General features: G+C 40.1%; 1 protein-coding gene across 1 annotated transcript in view; it reads left to right on the forward strand.

Annotated features, from left to right (window-relative positions):
• Positions 1-20,026, forward strand: part of LOC108989933 (exocyst complex component SEC10b-like) — a 44,223-nt gene extending 24,197 nt beyond the window's left edge. Inside the window, exons 21-25 of the mRNA XM_018963701.2 lie at positions 987-1,071; positions 17,947-18,005; positions 18,910-19,008; positions 19,086-19,169; positions 19,519-20,026. Of these exons, the coding sequence (XP_018819246.1) occupies positions 987-1,071; positions 17,947-18,005; positions 18,910-19,008; positions 19,086-19,169; positions 19,519-19,597 (406 nt within the window). The 3' untranslated portion in view covers positions 19,598-20,026. The remainder of the gene's footprint in view (positions 1-986; positions 1,072-17,946; positions 18,006-18,909; positions 19,009-19,085; positions 19,170-19,518) is intronic.
• Positions 20,027-21,433: the final 1,407 nt, after the last annotated feature.

Below are 21,433 nucleotides of genomic sequence, written 5' to 3' on the forward strand. Positions count from 1 at the left end.
ACAAAGTGGCACAGAAAGGGTCGTCGAGGGTGGAGCACCTACAAGCAATGTTCTCGCTGATGGAACGACGACACTTATGTCGAAGGTGAAGGAACCTCTAATGGTGACAACAATAATGGACAGCAACAATATAGCTATTGAGGAGGTTCGGGATTTGAATGCAGGACACTGAGGAAATTATGAGTTTATCGTTGGTGCCTTGTGAGGAGGAACGTCTGGGGTAGAGAAAGTAGTTGGGAGCTGTGTTTGCAGATAATGTTGTTCCTCCGACAAACAACAGCGGGTTTACCATCAGATTGGGTTCTGCATAAGGTTAACGAGATTCAGCACATTGTGGAGCTTTCATACGAAGGATGTGAAGACCAATTTAAAGCACTACTAACTACAATAGGGGCGGGCCACTTGCTTGAAAAAAATCAAGTTTTAAGAAAAGTAGGGAGTTAAAGCGTCTTTCTTGGGCAATCAACTACGATGCTAAGGGAGGTAGCTCAAGTCAAGGGAAGACAAAAGGGATGGCATTATGAAGATGTCCTCGTAGAGGGAGTTTCGGGTGGAGTATTAGTCTTACGGGGTGGTGGGGGTTGGAGAGGTGTGTTCTATTCCAATTCGGGCTTGATGTATTTTGGATAGATTTCTAATTTTCATGGGCTTTTTGGGTCATTTGGGGCTAGCTAGTATGGGCTAGGTGTTTTCTTGTATACGTCCAATGTACTTAGTTACTCCTAATAAAAAAAAATTATATAAAGTCACATTATTTTGTAAGCATATCAATTTAGATCAATTTGTTAGCATTTTTTTGTAAGATCCCTTTTTAGATCAAGCATTTCTCTAAACACGTTTGAACTTTTTCACTAATGTTTACCATTTGATGATGACTCCATTTTATGCTACTCAAGGCCTCTATCTGTTATATTAATTATAAATATATATAATTGACTGCCATGATGCTTTTAGACTTGACAAATGTTTTCTTTTCTATTGGCTAGAGTGGTGGCATATCTTTCACGTGTACTTGAGTCTGCATTCACTGCACTTGAAGGTCTCAACAAGCAAGCATTCTTGAGTGAATTGGTACGATTTTAATTCCGTGAGGTTTCTCTTGTCTCCTTGTGCATATAAAATCATGAATTCCCTAATTCTCTATTCAACTTGCTGGTCTGGGTAGTTGGTGTCGAAGTGATATCTTCGAATCAGTTTGTAACATCTGTTCCTCTGATGCCATATAAGATAGAATTACAGAAAGGTCATGGAACAGGTGTTATTAACCTTAAAAAATTTCTTTTATTTTTCTAGCGCACTAGGTATAGAAGATTTCGTAAATAAAAATAAGACATGCATTAAAATTAAAAGAGAGCGTGCAATGACATTTATTAAAAACTAAATTACAAAATCGTGAATTTACAAATTGCAAATAGTGTGCCTAGGCTTCTATCGCATTTCCCTGAGCCAAGTCCTACCCATAGCTCTGTCTTCATTTTAAACCTGGGACATTCGCACATTAAGACAAATTGGGTCGAATACTCTACAAGTATTACTTCATTTTGAAAACATATTAACACAATTAGTCATAGATTTTTCATTCTCATTCACATTTAATCACATTCTTTACTGAATAAAACACATTTTTTTTATAAAAGAGCATTCAATTTCTATTACATTAATTTACATATACTTTACTGTTCTCGCTTTTATTGGCCAGTACATATTGTTATGCCCCTTGTGTTAGGGTTAGTGTTCCTTGTGACTACAGTTCCACCTGGGACTGATAGATGGAACCCAGTCGATTAAGATGGTCACCACCAAGTGCACCTAGTGAGCCATCCCGGTGTTCCATTCTGCCCATTCATTTTGTACCATAACCTCATAACATTCATTTGGCCCCTCATTTAAGTTTTCACATATTCATTCTTCAATCACTCTACTCCTTTCATTTCATCTTTCATTTCATTTCCTCATCATTTATTTCATCAACCACATAGTAACATATATAAACATGGAATAACATTTAATAAACATCCATTCCATCATGCTCGTGCATCACATTTATCACAAGGGGTGCATTTAAAAGGGGCTAACAAAGGAAGGCCAATACATATATACCATGAAAACATTAATGCATTTAGCATAGTTTTATAAAATGATCTTTCATTTCTAAAAAGAAACATTTTCATTTTTATTTTCATTTTCATTTTCAAAACTATAGAAGAGTATGAACATAATACTAACCTAGAACCCCATGCCATTGCATCATTTCATGCAGTCCATTCATTCTCGTGTCAAATGGCACCTATATGCACAATGGGGTGTCAAATCGTGTTAACGGGTCGTGTTCGTGTCGTGTCAAGGTATGTACATTACACTTAATGGGTCGACACGAACACAACCCGTTAAGGATTTCGTGTCAAAATTTCAAACCCGAACACGACACGGTAAGATAACGGGTTGACACGACACGACCCGTTATGACCCGTTAATAAATAAGAAATAAATTGACACGACGCGACACGACACGACCCGTTCCGTTTCAACCAGTTTACGTGAATGGGTTGAACAGACACAATACGACACGATACGACCCGTTTGACTTAATTGATTTTATATAAATATTTAAATATAAATAATATCTATAAAAAATGAAAAACTAACTACAAGTCTAAAATTACAATCCAAACAAATATGATCCACACAATTTATAATAATATTCATTATTAAAATTACATTTCAAATATAATAAACAAAACATACAATGTAAATATATTAATGTTACAATACCAAATATAATAAAAAATTAAAAACACAGATTTAAACAAATTTAGAACTTGAAGAAGGAAGTGGAGCGTCCTCCTTGCCCTTTAGGTCTATGGGTATAAAGGTAAATTTAATTTTCTTAACGGGTCATAATGGGTTGACCCGTTAGTGACATGTTAAGCAATCGTGTCTTAACGGGTCAACCCGTTTTGACCCGAACCCGTTAAGGCTAAACCCTAACCCGCTTTTATCGTATCGTGTTCGCATTGGGTTAACGGGTCGTGTCACATATTGCCACCCCTAATGCACATATGCTTATTTCAATTCCTATTCAAGTGCATAGTTAATATAACTTAGAACGAACTTAAAGAAACTACCCTCGTCATGTTAAACCCTCTTCCACATGGTGTTATCATTCATGAACTCTTCACTTAAAATTCTTACATTAAAGCCCGTGTCGTCATCCAATCAACCCTCAATACGTTCAAGAAATCCTAGCCTTACTTCAAAGCTTATGGCATCCATCATTTACATCCTCATGAACATCCATGACTTCATAACTTACACCTATATGTGCTCTAAACATCTCAGTACAACACTTTTGCAAACGATGGTTAATAACACCTCAAGCATAGCCCTAGGCATACACATCAAACCCAAACAATGACTGATGAGAGACAACTTCATTACTAGCCCATAACCTCACCATTCCTAGACAAACTTCCGTGCTCTATTTACTGCATAGTGTTAACCTCGTGGCCATAACGAAGGACCCTTAAGGTCACACATTTCCAACTTGATACACCTAATTCATGGCCTTACACATCTTTTGCATCATTCTCAATACACCTCCATTTCATTTCTAATTCTCAAAGTGAGCCTCCATGCTTCACTTTAAAGTTCAATACATCAATTTAAGAAACTTCATCATTCTATCTAAAACCTCATTTTCAAATTTACAACATCTATCCATGCTACACAATTCAATCCAAATTCAATGTAGAGCGCCTTCCTCCATCCATACACAAAGTTTAGCCCCACATTACCACAAAATGCACATCAATCCAAGCTTCATTTATCTTCTCGCATTCAATTACATAACACAATCCAAGACCTTCCAATTTAGCAAATAAAACATAACATCTTCAGCTAACTTTAATACCTAAACATCATATATATTCTTGAAAACAGTTTCTGTACAAGCAATAACAAAATTGATCCATTAACTTTAGACACATGTAGTCCATAATCCCTTACTTCTATAACCATCACAACTTTAATCACCAATCTGTTATGCACTTAAACATCCAGGCTATGTCTATTTCCAAGCATACTCATGTGTTACATACCAACAATTTATAAGCTAACAAAAGATATAAGGATCTAGTGTGTTACCTAGAGAAGAAGAGGGCTGGTTTGGTGTGGCCATGGACAGCAGCTGTTGAGGTGGCTTGGAACCATTGAGGAGGAAGAGAAAGGTGGTGCAAGGAAGAGAGGCAGTGGCTGGCATGGGACTGAGCTATTGGTGCAATCCATATGCTTGAAAACAGAGGAAAAGAGAGAGGCTTGTGTGGAAGGGCTCGGGGTGGTGCTGTCGGCATGAGTAGGCTGGCTATACGTGATCATTCTCAACTGACTTCAGGAATGTTCTGTCCATGAGTTTGCTTCCAAGATTCAGAGATTGAGTGAGGGAAGGATGAGTACTGGAGTGTGAAAATACCAGTCAGTGCTTAGGGTGCAGAACCAAGAGGGGAGAACTGAGTTGCTGACCTTCATGGTGGCTGCTGGTTTTCCTGCTGCTGTAGCTACTGCTTGGAGCAGTTGCTGCTATGAACTGGAAGCTTGAAAGGTTGTTGTGGCTTGAGGAAGAAAAGAACTGAGAGATGGAGGAGCCAGCTGGTGCTTCAGGGTGAAAGATCTTCTCAATTTCAATTTCCTGCTGCAGAACTTGCTGCCATTGACGTGAGCTTCTGCAGTGGATCTATTGGGTTGCTGCTGCCATGTAAGAGGGAGGAAGAGGGAGGAAGAGAGAGGAAGCCAAGAGAGAGAAGCAGGAAGGACTTAACACACACAGGCTGAGCCTGCTGCTGTTTCTGGTCTGGAATGGTTGCTGCCTTCTGCTGCTGTCTGTTGCCGCTGCCATGTGGAGGAGCTGAAGTGGAGATGAAGACTGAGCAAAAGAAAGAGAGGGAGGAGCTGTGAAGTGATGAAAATGTCAGCAAGGAGCAGATGTGTGTGTGTGATTGGGTTGAGTGATGAAATGAGGGGAAGAGATAAGAAAGAGATTTGGGAGGGGCGGATCTGCACGTAGACTGAAACTGAAATAAGTGAATGAGATTAATTGTAGAAAAAAAATACAGGAAATAAGGAAAAAGGAAGGGAAGAAAATGAAAATGAAAATGAAAGAGAAAATAGACTAAGGTGTAAAATCCAAGTTTCTTCTTGATCAAAATGGGCTAAATTTATCAACTTAGAATACAATGATGAATTTTGTGAAATGTTTCTAAAAGAAATAAAATCAATTTAATAATTTGGGACTCTAAACTTGAATTGGCTTGATTTAAAAATCGGGTTTGGTTCAATAATAATTAAAAGACCTTGCTAAATATAAATTTTGGACTTTCAAAATTTTCCGACAATTTTAATTGCCTTGGCTCACTTAAAATGAAATACTAAAATTAAAACGAGGCTTAGGGTCCGTGGCTTCAAATATAATGCTTGACCAACCCTAGAAGAGTCAGGTCAGTTGGTCACATAGATGTCTTCTCCTATTGTATGTGGAATTAATGAGAAAGCTGAGAGACTTCCCAGGAGTGTGTAACCCACCATTATATTAATAAAGACCAAAAAATAGGGAGATTGTTGAGATTACTTTTCTTGTGTAGATCATTATTTTGTACTCGAAATTTTCTTTAAGAAATGAACACCAGGGAAGAAAGCAAAAGGGATTCAAACATATGACTGTACCAGTTTCAACAAAGTACTTGCTAGAACCCCAAGCAACGGCTTTGGGATATAACTGGCTCCCCACTCTCTGAAGCTGAATTTTGAGCAGGCAGTGACGTCACCGGTAAATGTGTGATGTGCATGGGTTGCATGTGAAGAAGTTGTCACAGATATAAAATCAGATATCTTAGCACTATGTTAACACTTCTGTATAGGAATTATCACTAATTTTTATAAAAGAAAAATAGGAGTTTTAGATAGCTTACATGAAGCCTGAAACTCAGTTCTTGAAATACAAGTTGAAGAAAAACCTGGAGATCACAAATACTTGTTTCAGCCTGTAGGATAGTGTTTTTGGGGTGGAAAAGGAGTAGAAACTAGAAAGCATAGGTTTAAATTTTTGTTTTGGTTGCGGGAACAGAAACTGGGATGGCTGTATTCAGTTTTTAAAAACCCTAATATTACTTGCCAACCAATGGCAGGAGCAAGAGGGAATGGAAGTTGCAGACTTGGTTTCATGGGTAGGAACTCCTATTCTAGACAGTTGCATTAAGGGGCAGACAGTGGCTGTTTTCTGAAATTTTTCATGAAGAGAAGTGTTGAAATTCAAAGGTTTTTCTGACCTATGGCTGTGGCAGACCTGGAGGAGCCTTCCAGGGTTTTCTCCTTGAATTCTTGATGAATAAATTGAGGGAAAGGCAGGCTGTGACAGGTGGCAAGCTTAGAGGAGATCGGGATGGATGCTTTTGATAGCACTTGCTAGGGTTTTGTAAGGGATAAAGCTGGCATGAATATCAGCTCTGGTTTATCAGTAATTGCAGCAGTTGATCCTTCCTAGAATCTTTCCTATTGTGGTTTTTAATAAGGTGTGTTCCTAGGTTTATTAGGGGATTCGACAGACCTGATTTTAAGGCTTCTAGAGTCCTAAAATCCTTGTATAGAACCTGGCAAGTTTCCTCTATTTGCCTTTAAATCAGCACTAAAAACACTCGATTCAAAACTTCAAAACAGTTGAACAGCAGCTGGAATTATGAAAATCAAGGCATTTTCGAAATTATTCAAACCAAAAAATAAAGAACTCTAATTCTAAGCCCCTAGTACTTGGGTATGACATATAACATGTAAAAACAAAAGATAGACATATGATTTGAAGTTTTGATTTTTCTCATTGACATGTACGTATACATAGGTGTGTTTATATACATTACTGGTTCCTTATACATTGCTACCGTAAGATATATCTAAACATTTAAAATTCAAATATTTGATCACAGGAACTAACTTTAATATTTAAAATTCAAACACTTGATCATAGGATCACCATATCCTACTCCTAAGTTGTAGGAACTACTTCAGCAGGTGTTGAGTCAGCAGCCTTTGAGTTTGGCAGGAGTTGATCTTCAATACGCCCCCTCAATCTCAAGGGAAGATCTCGGACACTGAGATTGGAACACAACAATTTGAACTGAGTAGCTGCTAGCGGTTTGGTGAGAAGATCAGCGAGTTGATCGCGACTAGAGATGAACCGAACTAGGAGTTTTTTGCTTGCGACAAGATCACGAACAAAGTGGAAGTCTATTTCAATGTGTTTTGTCCTTGCATGGAATACAGGATTGGTACTCAGATAAGTTGCCTCGATATTGTCACACCACAACAGTCCATATGAAGGCCAAGTTCCATCGTGATGGATTGCAGCCATAAAAGCTCCGCAGCAGCATTTGCAAGAGCTTTGTGTTCTGCCTCAGTGCTACTTCGTGCCATCGTGCTCTGCTGTTTGCAACGCTAGGAAACTAGATTCTGTCCAAGAAAGATGCAGTAAGCACCTACAGATCATCTATCATCACAATCACCAGCCCAGTTGGCATCTGAAAACATCTGAAACTGAAGTGAGGTGTGATGTGAAATGAATAGACCATGCACAACTGTGTGCTTTAAAAACCTCAAAATTATTTTCACTGTTTGCCAGTGGGACACGTTTGGGTTTTGCATAAATTTGCTTACCCGATGAACTACGTAAGCAATATCAGGCCTTATGAAAGATAAATATTGCAATCCTCCAACTATGCTCCTATACAAAAATGGATCCTCAAAGTCACCCTCATCATTTACTGAGAGGTGCAAGTTAGTGGATATAGGAGTGACACGGTTTTCAACAATCCATTTTAGACCGCTTCAATAGATATATTATATACTTGCGTTGTGTTAAGTAAAGACCATCAGCAGAGTGTAGGGCTTCAACTCCAAGAAGAAAAGATAAATTTCCCAGATCTTTGATTGCGAACTCTTTGTGTATAGTAATCAGGTTATTGACAAGCTGAGTATCTGATCCAGTAATTATTATATCATATACGTAGATGAGGAAAAATATGACATGAGAGTGAGAACGATAGATGAATAAGGAGGAATCAGCACTGCCAACAAAGCCAAGCTGCACTAGAGCATCTACCAGTCGAGAAAACCACTGTCTGGGAGCCTGACACAGTCCACACAAAGAGCGCTTAAGTTTACATAGATAATTAGGATACTGCGGGTGTTGGAACCCTGGAGGCTGAACCATGAAAACCTCTTCTTGTAGTGAGCCGTGTAAAAAAGCATTTTGTATATCGATCTAGCGAAGGCACCACCCTCTAGAGATTGCAATGGAGAGTACAAGACGGACAGTTGCAGGTTTGATTATAGGGTTGTAAGTTTCATGATAGTCGACACCGTGTTGTTAATGGTAGCCCTTGGCCACCACTCACGCTTTGTAGTGCTCAATGGCACCATATGCACGTCGCTTGATCTTAAAGATCCATCTGCAACTGACAACATTAGCATGAGGGTCAGGAGGACCTAAGTCCCATGTCTGGTTTTTAATTAAAGCATCGAACTCTAGATTCATAGCATGCCAATGACTATGCTTGGCTGCTTCAGTATAGTAGGAGGGTTCACTGTTATTTTATGTGACTGCAGCAAGTAGTGCTCTAGGAAGAGGATGCACAATATTACCATCTGGTAACTGCTTGGGTTTCCGGATGTTATTTTTGGACCTAGTGGTCATGACATGCGTATTCTTGCACCTGGGCTGTGTTGTATGGGAGGTCTCTTGGGTCACCGGCTAACTGCCATTTTGAGTAACATCAGATTGATTGGATGGGAGAGCCTCATCTTGGCGATGATCTAATACTGATGGTGCTGCACAAATTGTTAAAGGCGGTGGTGCATTTTGCAATGTACCTGTAGATGTCAAAACAGGAGAAGAAACGGGAGGGGTAGTTGTGATTGAAGTTGATAATGCAACAGTATTAGTAGTGTTACTGGACTTGATTGTGGGTGTTTTTTCATACGGAAATGATTGTTCATCAAAGATAACGTGACGGGAGACATAGATCTTCCCTGTTGCAAGATCGAGACACTTATAGCCATGATGATTGAGACTATAACCTATGAAAATGCAAGTTTTTGACCGGAAATCGATTTTGTGTTTATTAAAGGGACGTAAGTAAGGCCAACACACACATCCAAAGACTTTAAGAAATTGATAGTCTAGTTTAATTTGATAAATAACTTCATAAGGTGATTTGTTTTGTAAAATGGGTGTAGGAAGTCGATTTATCAAATAAGCAGCTATAACAAAGGCATCTTCCCATAATGGTTGGGGTAGATGCGAATGTGATAGCATTGATAAACCAACCTCAACGATTTGTTTATGTCTCCGTTCAATTGCACCCATTTGTTGATGAGTATGTGGACAAGCTACTCGATGCTAGAATACTAGTGTTCTTGAAATGAGTGGTTAATCTTCGAAACTCACCGCCCCAATCGGATTGGAACATTTTGATTTTGCGCTCAAAGAGACGTTCAACATAATATTGAAACTGAAGAAAAATAGATTCAACATTAGATTTAATTTGAGTGGGAAAAGCCACAAAAATTTCATGCAATCATCTAAAAAAGATATGTAATAACGGCAACCAAAATTGGAAAGAACAGATGCTGGCCCCCATACATCGCTATAAATTAAATCAAGAGGGAACTTGGTGTTGTGATGATGTGATCTAAATGGTAGGGAACAACTCTTAGCATTCTGGCAATCGGAACACACTTTTCTTTTCTTTCTTTTCTTAAAAGAAACGAAAGTCACCTGTTCATGAGTGACCCCCTCCCAAATTTTACTATAAAAGAACCCTCACTAATGGCGAAAGAATACCGTGGTAACAAAAAAACACCCATATTCAAACCTTCTCCACTAGTATCTAACATAAGGTATTCCCAACCTGTCTATACGTATAAGCCCCTTCAATCTACCTAAAACAAAGTCCTCCCCAAAAAAGTCCCAATTCCTGCCACTCGCCCCATATTTAGCTAAGAAATATGCTACCATGTTAGCTTCTCTAAACACATGCTTAAACTGAACATTCATCGAGGATATAAGAGAAAATGCTTCGTCCCAAAAATTCCACAAATACCAATATTTACAAGTCCCCGAAATAAACCATCCCATCACCACACTCGAGTCCGATTCCACTAAAACAGTTCGCAAACCCAGCTGTTGACACAAATAAAGCCCATCAAGCACGGCTCTACACTCAGCAATATTATTTGTAGCCTAGCCATACGAATAAGCAAAACCCCCAAGAACCCGCCCATTCACATCCCGAACAACACCTCCCCCACCGGCCATCCCAAGATTTCCAAGGGACCCACCATCTACATTGAGCTTTGAAAATTTTCCTGTCGGAGGAGCCCAAGCAATCAACTTCAAATTTTTGGCTTTAGGTGGCACAACAGGACAATTGAGCTACCTTAACACTCTCAAATCATGATCCCCCACTACTTTAAATGTTTTCATGGACCCCGAGATATCTACAAGAAAATCTTTTACCATCCAAATAATGTTTTTTTATTCGAATTTAGTATCTTCCATCCGTGTCGCACATCGAGCTTTCCAAAGAGCCCAAGAAATCAATATAGGAATAATACCGCAAAACCAACGAACTTGCGAGACTAGAGAAGCCCCGACACCACCATATATTCGAAACATTTGTCCATACTCGAGTCTCAGGTAGTCGGATGCCAAAAAGAGCAGCAAAAAAGGTCTCAGACCTTCCTCGGTCCCTCCCCGTCACAAAGCACATGATCCAATGTCTCAACCTTATTAGCAACACAGCAATTGCATTTAGAAACTACCGGAATCCCAAGCTGTTGGATAATGGCATCAACGGGGATAGCATTTTGACGTGCCTGCCAACATAAAAAAGACATTTTCTTAGGGACATGATCTTGCCAAAGCCACCACTTCTTCCAGGGACAAATACTATTGCGTGAACAAATAATTTGCCAAGCTGACTTCGTAGTAAAAACCCCATCCACCATGTGCTTCCAAACCAACATATCCTTGCCCGAACACGAACATTAGATTGAATGATTCTCTGGAACATAGACTCATCAACCAATGGCCGAACTTCATCATATTTCCAACCCACCCCAGCCCATAAATCCTGGACCAGCAATTTATGATTCCCCACAACTGGTAGAAAATCCACAATAGGTCCATCACCAAGCCAATTGTCATACCAAAAATTTAAGACACCCTCCCGAACTATCCATTGTGAATTTCGTATGAGCAAAGGTAGCACCTGTAAAATATCTTTCCAAAAGCAAGATCCCCTTCACCCCGACCCTATTAAGGGCAAGCGGCTCCTCACCCACATATTTTTTCCGGAAGAAATCAGACCAAAGAGAACCACCTATAATTAGCTTCCAAGCAAACTTCATAAACAAAGATTTTCAAACTTTCGAAAGGTACCGAATCCCCAATTCACCTTCCTCTACCGGAAAACAAATACATCGCCAAGACACCCACTTCCTTTTATTGACATCCCTGCTTGAAACCCAAAGGAAATTAGAAAAAAATTTCTTCAACTTAGTACCAATTCCTTTCGGCAAAGACAACACAGACAACGAGTGGATGGGCATGCCATTAAGAACTTGCTTAATAAGGATGAGTTTACTGCCAAAAGAGAGTAACTTACACTTCCATCCTGCCAATTTCTTTTGCACTTTCTGTAATAAAGGCTCAAACATATGCAGCCTCTTTCTTCCTACATGTACCAGTATTCCCAAATACACACAAGGCCATGCTCCTTCAGCAAACCCCAAAATATGCTTCAATTGTATTCTCCGATCATATGGAATATTTGAGGAGAAGAAAATAGAAGACTTACTTGGATTAACCAGTTGTCCCGATAAGCTTCCATACTTGTGAATCACCCCCATCAAATTCTGAATAGAGCCCTTTCCACCATTTGCAAAAATCAGCAAATCATCCGCATATAACAAATGCGAAACCCGTGCACCACCATTTGAGTTAAAGTATTTAACTCGCCCCGACTGAAAGGCATGGTTAAGCAGGCGAGTGAGCAACTCTTCTAACAATATGAACAAATACAAAGAGAGTGGGTCACCTTGGCGAAGTCCACGAGAAGGCTTAAAGAAACCTTTGCAACTACCATTTAGCATGACTGAAAAACTCAGAGAGGAAATATAGTTAAAAATTAAAGACCTCCATTTTTCCGAGAAACCCAAACGACGTAAACCTTCCAACAAAAAACTCAAATTCACACGGCCATACGCTTAGCCATATCAATTTTCAATATAACATTTCCCCCTCTAGTCTTCCGATTCATGCCATTCACAAGTTCTTGAGCAATAGACATATTGTCAAAAATACTTTGACCCCGAACAAACGCAGCTTACTCTGCCGACACAATCTTTCCAATAATCGGTGCCAATCTAAAAACCATAATTTTGGCCATAATTTTATAAGCCATCGAACACAAACTGATAGGCCGAAAATGACCAAATTCCTCTGGTGCATCTGCCTTTGGAATCAAAACAATATTAGTAGCCCCGAAAAAAGTAGTGAGAGGAATACATTCAAAAAATTTCTTGGTCATATCAAGCAGATCTTGCTTCACAATTTCCCAAGTAAGTACAAAGAAACTTGCTGAAAACCCATCAGGCCCAGGACTACTATCCTCAAGTATAGACCACAAAGCATCTTTAACTTCTTCTATGGAGGGAACCGCACACAGCAAGGAATTTTCACTCTCAATAACCATTGGAGACGACAATTGAAAACTCATGTATTTCAACTGGTGCCGCTGAAAGCAATTCTTGAAAGAAAACCATTGCCACATCATGCACTTCTTCGACCGAACGTAACAATGATCTATCTCGTAGCTTCATACAATCAATGACTTTACTCTTTTTTTTAATACACAAAGAAGCATGAAAGAAAGCTGAATTCGAGTCACCTTCAGTTAACCACTTAATACGTGATTTCTAACACACCAAAATCTCTTCACGATGTAGCCATTGGAGATGACGTTGCTTACACAGCAGAAGTTCACTCTCCCGATCCTGGGAAAAATCAGCACTAAGAATTTCTTAGAGCTCCATGATACCGGATTCAAGGCCTTTAATCTCCAACTCGACTCTCCCAAACGTCTCGATATTCCACTTTCTCAAAATCTTCTTTAGACATTTTAATTTATAACTCACCCTCACCATAGCACAGCCTTCAACCTCATATTCCAACACTCTCGGACCAAAGGTAAAAGACATTCATGAGTCCCCCACATACATTGAAACCGTAAATACTGGATCCCACCCCTTCTTTCCCTATCAAAGAAAATCAGCATAGGGCAATGATCTGAAGAAGTTCACGGAAGATACTCCATGCATGCATCCTGAAAAACATTTAGAAACAAAGAATTGACCAAAATCCTGTCCAATATAGTGCAAATCCTCCTCCCCCCAAGCCTGCCATTGCACTAAGAAAGTTTTTGCCCCACAGAAGGCAACTCTAAAAGCCCACAATCATGAATACATGTATTAAACTCCTCTTTTGCCCGAGAAGCACTCAACAAGCCTCCCACCTTTTCCTCATCATAACGAATAATATTGAAATCATCCCCAACAAGACACGGCCAAACACCCGCATCGAGAGCATACAAATGCTCCCACAACTCCCTGCGCTTCCTCTGGAAACAGCTAGCATAAACTATAGACACCAAGACTCGCACACTACCTCTAGCGAACCAGCCAAACAAAACTTGATCAAGCATGAAAATGAAATCAAAATCCTGACTAGCATCCCAAAACAACCACAGTTTGCCCCCTACTACGGCATTATTCACAAAATTAGGCATGTTTAACCATCTAGCCCATCACCGACATTTATTGAAAGAAAGAAAAGGCTCTAATAAAGCCACCACCAGCAGCCTAATTTTAATCAGCATAGATAATTAAAAAAAAAAAAATTGGATCGAGTCCTCCTCTCCAGGACTACCAACTTTCCCTTCTTCTTCACGCCCCATAATTTTTTCAAAGGAACATTCAACTCTGAATTTGAATCAAAAGACTTGCTTACAAAATCCGCCAGACAAGGAACACCACTTGTTAGTACCACTCTCTTCAACTCCCATCGTTGCTAATTGTGACAACTCAAATTCCAACGCCTCATCCACCAATTTCAGTGAATTGCGTGGCGTCTCTTTCACAACCTCCAAAACCTCTAGCGATTTCCCAGTATCCGAATCCTCTTCAATCAATTCAAACCAGCTATTCGAGAATTTTTGAATTGAATGGCCACTACTCTCTGCAACATCACGCCCCCTAGCCAAAGCAGTATCAGTACCTACCAAGCCGCCACCATCAAGTTCCTCCTCAAATTGTCTCCTAGTAAGAGAATCGCCCTTTAAGTCCACATAAAAAACCTCCATTGCTGCCATTTCCACTGCATGCCGACGCTGATTAATCCCGTTCAAAATATATGCTCGACGACTGGCAAAAAAAACTTCCTTTTCAATCATCACCTCTGGTGCTGATGTCAAAATAGATCAAAGTTTTGTATGAATGGCCGAATCAATTGGCCTTTTGAGTGACCTGTAGATTATATAGAAACTTTACAAGAGAACTATACATGGGAAGAAACTAATTGCCGAGTGATTCTAGCATTCTAGCCTTATAAGGAAACTATATATTCTGTCAATATGCTAACTGTACAAGCTTAAGTAAAGGAAGTAAAGATAAAATAAGGAAAGAAGAATAGGAGGAAAGAAGATTGATTATGGACAGCAAAGCTGTCCATTGACAGCTGAGACTTTTGAATTTTTGTTTCCAACCACCTTCCACTGGCTCTTAGCCTTCTCACGCCCCCCACCTTCATTAACGCCATTCCCAACTCCATTTGTATCAAGTTGTTTATGCCGACCACATTTGCCCTCCTCATGTCCCTGCTTTCGACACAACCCGCAAAACAAAGGAAGGGATTCAAAAATTACCTCCTGATGAAGGCTACTCGCATGTCCTGGAACCCCTAGCCAAAAAGCCCATTTCAAAGGTTTGGAGACATCAACCTCAACGCAAATGCGTGCCGCCTCAGGCCGTGTCACACACGCCATCGCGTTGTCTCGTTTAAAAAAATTACCAAAACTCCCACCAAATGACCTCAACATAGACTCATGAAAGTAGTTCTGAGGCAACCCCGGAAGAGATAACCACACTGGGACCAATGGGAAATCCTCTTCTACTACGAGCTCTAGTGTCCAATGAAATACCTGATAAGGTGCCCTTGCAATCTCAGAATTTCCCCTAGCCATAACCGCAATGAAGTCCTCTTCATTCGATAATCAGATGAGAACGTTCCGAGGGCTCCGCAACTGACCAACAATAGGCAAGATGCGTAATCCCCAACGGGATTTAATGAAGCCACGAACATGATCAAGCAAAGGCCTCCGACGCAAGAACTTCAGCATGACAGAGAACCAAAATGGTTCTGCCGATTGCTTGACTTCTAATCTGGAAAAGATAAAAAAACATCTCCCAATCTGAAAATTTTGGTTCTCTGAAGGGAATCTCCACCTCGGGCAAAACTTGAGGTCAATCCATCACAACGTCTACAAAACCCCTACCAAAACCAGTCTGCGGTTCTCCTCCCACTTAGCAATCCAGATTCACCGTCATCTGTTGTTCCATCCCCTTCAAAGAGCCACCTTGCTCACTCCCTGATGCCGCGAAGGCGGCAACAGAGACCATCACTGCCCTAATCGCCCCATAGATTCAAGAGAAAATTTTTGGGTTGCCGCGTCAGCATTTCACCAGACTTTTACTAATTTATATATGTAGATATAATCGGAACACACTGGATGTCCTTTATTAGCAACAGGAAAAAGAGAAAGCAGGCATAGCTTGTTTGACGACAGGAAGGGAGCCATGACCGAGACGTTGATGCCACAACTGGTAGGAAGCACGAGTTGTACAAAAACCATGAGGATGAAGAGAGGCTGCAGAGCGAGGGAATGAATACAACCCGTCTGTAAATGCCCCTCGATGAAGGAGTCTCCCCAAGTAATCCTTAACAACAACAAAAAAGTCATAGTGAAACTCAAAATAAACGTTATTGTCCAGACAAAACTATTGGACGGAAACAAGTTTCTTTTGAATTTCAGGAACAAGTAAAACTTGATTTAAGATGAATGGTTTAGAGGAATTAGAGATAGAGGTAGAACCAATTTTGGAAATTTGCAAACTTGCACCATTGCCTACATGAATTTGATCAGCACCATCATAATCTTCACTCCGTAAATTGAGCATGGCTATATCGTTGGTGAGATGATGGGTGGCGCCAGTGTCAGGTGCCAATCAGGTTCAGATTGTGAAGAGCTCGAAGCAACCAACGCTAGTGGATTGTGTTGATCAGAATTTGCAGCGTAGGTTATATCAAACCTGTGAAAGCATTTCTTCGCTGTGCGGCCTGGCTTGCCACATACTTGGCAGATAATAGCATCACAAGTTGACTGACCACGACCAGAAGAATTAAACTGCCAAGAACCCCAACAGAAACCGCGCCCCATGCCTAAATATCCACCACGACCACAAAAAGTATTTTGCTGAGGTTGGCGGGTAGCAATATTGACAGACGCATGTGGTAATGGCTGATTATTATGAGACAGGCAGGACTCTGTAGTGAGAAGAAGAGAGTAAACCTCCTCTAGGGTAACAGGATCCTTGCGAGCAGAAATAGTAGTGACAAAGGGGTCGTAGTCATGCCCGAGACCAGCAAGAAGGTATGTGATTATTTCATCACATTTAAGAGGTTGGCCAGCAATGGCCAGTTCATCAGTGCAGCGTTTAATCTGCATAAAATAGTCACTAGCAGAGAGGGCACCTTTACAGGCATTAGCAAGATCAGTACGCAACTGAATAACACAGCCCATGACTGAGACGAGAAGGACATTTCTAGTGCTTGCCAGACAGTAGCAAACGTTGTGTGAGAGACAACTTGGACCAAGATGGTCTCAGTAATAGTTGAGAAAAGAACAGCAAGAACAAGAGCATCCTGACTTAGCCAGTGTTCATATAGAGGGTTAGGGATAATAGACACGGCATTAGATTCCAGATTGATATCATCAATTTCCTTAGAAGGAATTTTGGTGGTGCCATCAATGTAGCCGAAGAGGCCTTGGCCTCGGAAGAAAGGAACAAGTTGAGCTTTCCAGACATGATAACTGTCACGAGAAAGCTTGGTGACATTGATGGTTGGTGGGGTAATAAGAGATGGAATAGTAGTGGAAGAGGTGGCTGACATAGTTGATGAAGGAGAGGACATGGAAGGACGTAGGTCAAATGGCTCAATCTGATACCATGTAAAAACAAAAGACAGACATATGATTTGAAGTTTCTGATTTTTCTCATTGACGTGTACGTATGCATAGGTGTGTTTATATACACTACTGGTTCAACAGAATCCCTTATACATTGATACCGTAAGATATATCTAAGCATTTAAAATTCAAATATTTGATCACAGGAACTAACTTTAATATTTAAAATTCAAACACTTGATCATAGGATCACCATATCCTACTCCTACGATGTAGGAACTACTTCAGCAGGTGTTGAGTCAGCAGCCTTTGAGTTTGGCAGGAGTTGATCTTCAATATAACATATATGTTGCCTTGGACACTGAAGAGAATGAATGCTTACTACTGCATTTCTTCTTCAAATCATGTTCCTGATTGGTCGATCTTCCAGAACCATGTATTCCATACATGATATTCATCTTCTTCACACTCCCCCCCCTCCCCTTCTCTCTCTCTCTTTTTGTTGTGTGGTGGGGGAACAGGGAAATTTGAGGAGGTGGTAATACGTTGAAAAACTATTTTGATCTTCATTCAGATTTTAATTAGTTGCTTTCTATATTAGGGAATCCGCTTGCACAAAGGGCTGCTTAATCATTGGCAGAAGTTCACTTTTAATCCCAGGTAACTGGCCTGGCCCTCAAATCTCATGCCCTAAAAATACATTTAAAGTTTGTTTATGACATGGCAAATGGTTGTTTGCATTCTGATTATAATATGCAGCTTTCCTTTGTGAGCTCAAGGTATATTTTAGTTTGCTCTGTGCAGATGGAAAAGTCGAGAGATTTTGGATTTTGGATGGCAAAGTAGAGAAAGATTTTGGATTTGATACAGTTGCTCTCCAAATGTACCTAGCAACCATAGCATCTCAAAAAGAAAAAGCAATTTATTCTCTCTCCACTCTCATTGCCCCGTAAAAATGAATATAAATACATTCAAAAAGATTATTTAAGTAGAGTAGAGAAACATTTAGAAAGTGGGATATATCTTGTTTTCCAAAGCGGGTAGCTAAAATAGAAAAAGTGGGTCTTTTACCTAACATTCGGCTAGTGCAACGCTACTGCTCTTAGTCATATTGGCAAATTTTGAAATAGAAAATTATATATACAAACCTCAAATGCACAAGCCTTGCACAAGCCCTTTATTAAAATAAAATAAAATAAAAAAAAGTGGACCCCACCATGAAAAAGTGTGAAAAACTCACTTTTTCTTAATGGGACCCACATTTTACAAAAGGCTTGGACAAGACTTGTACATTTGGGGCTTGAATTCTGTCTTCCCCTTCTCCCCTCTCTCTCTCTCTCTCTCTCTCTACCCCCCGTTTTTATTTTTAATATCTTATCATATGGGGTTCTTGGAAGTCTGTTTTTTATAGTTTCCCCAGAATTTGGTGTTATTAATGTCCTTTGTGGACTATTCTGTTTGGTGAACTGTGCAATTTGTTGTTTCTGTTTGTTTCTTATTCTCCTTGGCACAAATGTGAATAATTCAGGGATACTGTTTCCTTGGTGTTTTTAACTTTTCGCAGTGGAGGACTGCGGTTGAAGCGTGACATAACTGAGTATGGGGAATTTGTGCGCAGTTTCAATGCTCCTTCTGTTGATGAAAAATTTGAATTGTTGGGCATGTAAGTTGCAAGGCTTTGCAAGATTTTCATTTTTTATTCGTGTTATATCTCAGGTAACTGATGTATTTTGTCTTCAGCATGGCTAATGTCTTCATTGTCGCTCCTGAAAGCCTCTCGACACTGTTTGAGGGTTCCCCCAGTATACGAAAAGATGCACAAAGGTAATCCGTGAGAACATGTTGGATTGCGTGTGATATATCCATCAAAATGCATTAAAAAAAGGTACTATATATTTTAGTGAGAAACATGGGTTCCTTCTCATCAAATGGTAAGGATGGTTTACAAATGGTATTAAATGTTCGGAGTTTCTGTTATCTTTCTTCCCTTCCAAACAAATACAGTAAGGAAATGCATTTCCATTTTGCAGTCACGCATTTAAGAATTATCTTTTACACCACAGTTGTTTTTTATTATTATTAATTTTGTGTTGTTTGTTGATAAGTGGTAGAGTTATTTACATCATGGGTGCCTTATTTTTATAACTAAATTTTGATTTTTCTTCCAACTTAGGTTTATCCAGCTTAGAGAAGACTACAAGAGTGCAAAACTTGCTGCCAGACTTAGTTCCTTGTGGCAAAGCTCTAGTTGATACGGAAGTGGCATGCTGATTTAGCTATGAACCCTAAAAATCCTTGAATAGTTCAGATCATGCTGCTACTAGTAAACTACATTGAGGGTACTAACTTCTCTCTCAAGTTGCATTGATTCGGTGGCAGAAGACCGAGTTCAAGAACCAGTTGAAGATAAACTAGTGACATGGATAGTGACCCCATCTCGGACAGAAAACAATAGAATTTTTGGCCCCCTTTCTTTTGGAGTGTATATTTTTTAAGGTATGCAGAGAGGAAGACCATTATTAGCTTTGTATTCTTCAAGGCTTCAGGTTACATGCTAGGTCATTCATTGCTTGTGTGTGTTGACAATTCGGAAAAGGAAATTTCATGTCAGGTGTGTGCCCTTGTAAATGATCCTTAGGGTATTATGAGTAATGACAAATTTTAGTTGATTTTGATGCTGCGTTGCCCGAACCTTAAAGTTCTCGTGATGTAGTCCTTATTTGTGATTTCAGATATAAGTTCTGATGTGATTCTTTCTTTCTGCTTTTTCTTCCGACACAGCGTTTTTTTTTTTTTTCCTCAGCAAATAAGGCATTTATAGATAAACTAACGGTTACAAAATACAAGTTTGGGGTGGGAGTCCCCTACAGTCTTCCCAAAACCAACATATTACAACACAAGAAAAAGAGAAGGCAGGTTCTAGAGCCAGATAAATGGCTCCCACCCAATTCCCACAAGGGGAGACCACTTGGTGATGGTTTTTAAATAGTCTACTGAACAGACTATAAAGTTGTAGCTAGAAGCTGCAGTAAATGGTTGTGTGCTGCAACATGTTGGTCTGGATTAGCTGGAAGGAACTTTAACCTCTTTCACTCGGTCTTTGGTTAGGGAAAGCGGGAACATAAGAAAGCAACAAAAAACTGAGTCGAATAGTCGGCGAGAGGCCATCACTATCTATGGCAACGCGTGTAGTACACGCTTCGCATTTGGAGAGGAATGGAAGGTTGGGTTTCAAAGACTCGATACCGCTGATCTCAACGATGCCGCGCGTGGCGACAGGAAACTTCCCCAAGCGCGACAGCGTGTGAAATTCACGTACGACATAAGCCGCACATGAGGTTTACGTGCCCCTCGTATGAATAGATTTCTTCTGCCGTCTTGAAGATCGGCGCCTGGGGAGGCTGATGGCGAGGTGTGTGTCGAACTTTGCTCGCTAGAAAGCAGTAGATCGACTAGTTTCGATGCTAACGAATAAAAGCTAACTAGAAAAAAGGGAAAAAAACAAATCTAGGCAGAAACTAAGGCTGGCGAGGGAGGGAGTTGGGTGAAGCCGAAGCTCCAACCCCACTTCCCCCAACGAACGGATTGAAGTCTTGGAAGCGGCGATGGGTTTTGCGAGAAGGAGAGAACTTATCAAAGAGGAAAAAACTCTATCGTTCAACCTTCGGCCACAGCATTTGATTGCGAAAAGTGTATATATTCTACCTCGCTTTAGATAATTTCTCTCTAAAATTAATTATTAACTGATTGTTGGTGGCAAAAAATTGTACCCATGTGGCCCGAGAAGCCCATATCGTCCCATGAACCGTCTGGATCAGTGGCCCAAAACCCATTCAAACAGGCCCACTTACCTCATTACATCCCAATAAGGACCAACTGTCGTGTTGGATTGGGACCCACATTCAACAAAAGAAAACCAAAATTGGTCCCATACTCACAAACATCCTGGGGAGCACACTCAGGCATATACCCCCCAAGAGCATGGTGGGCCTATCAACAGAAGCCCCCCGTTCACTGTTACAAGAGAGCCTTTTATTGCCACAGTTAGGCCCTTATTTAGTCTGCCCCATCTTTCGCATGTTGTTATC

Source organism: Juglans regia, chromosome 2, assembly GCF_001411555.2.
Source record: "Juglans regia cultivar Chandler chromosome 2, Walnut 2.0, whole genome shotgun sequence".
Taxonomy (NCBI): domain Eukaryota; kingdom Viridiplantae; phylum Streptophyta; class Magnoliopsida; order Fagales; family Juglandaceae; genus Juglans; species Juglans regia.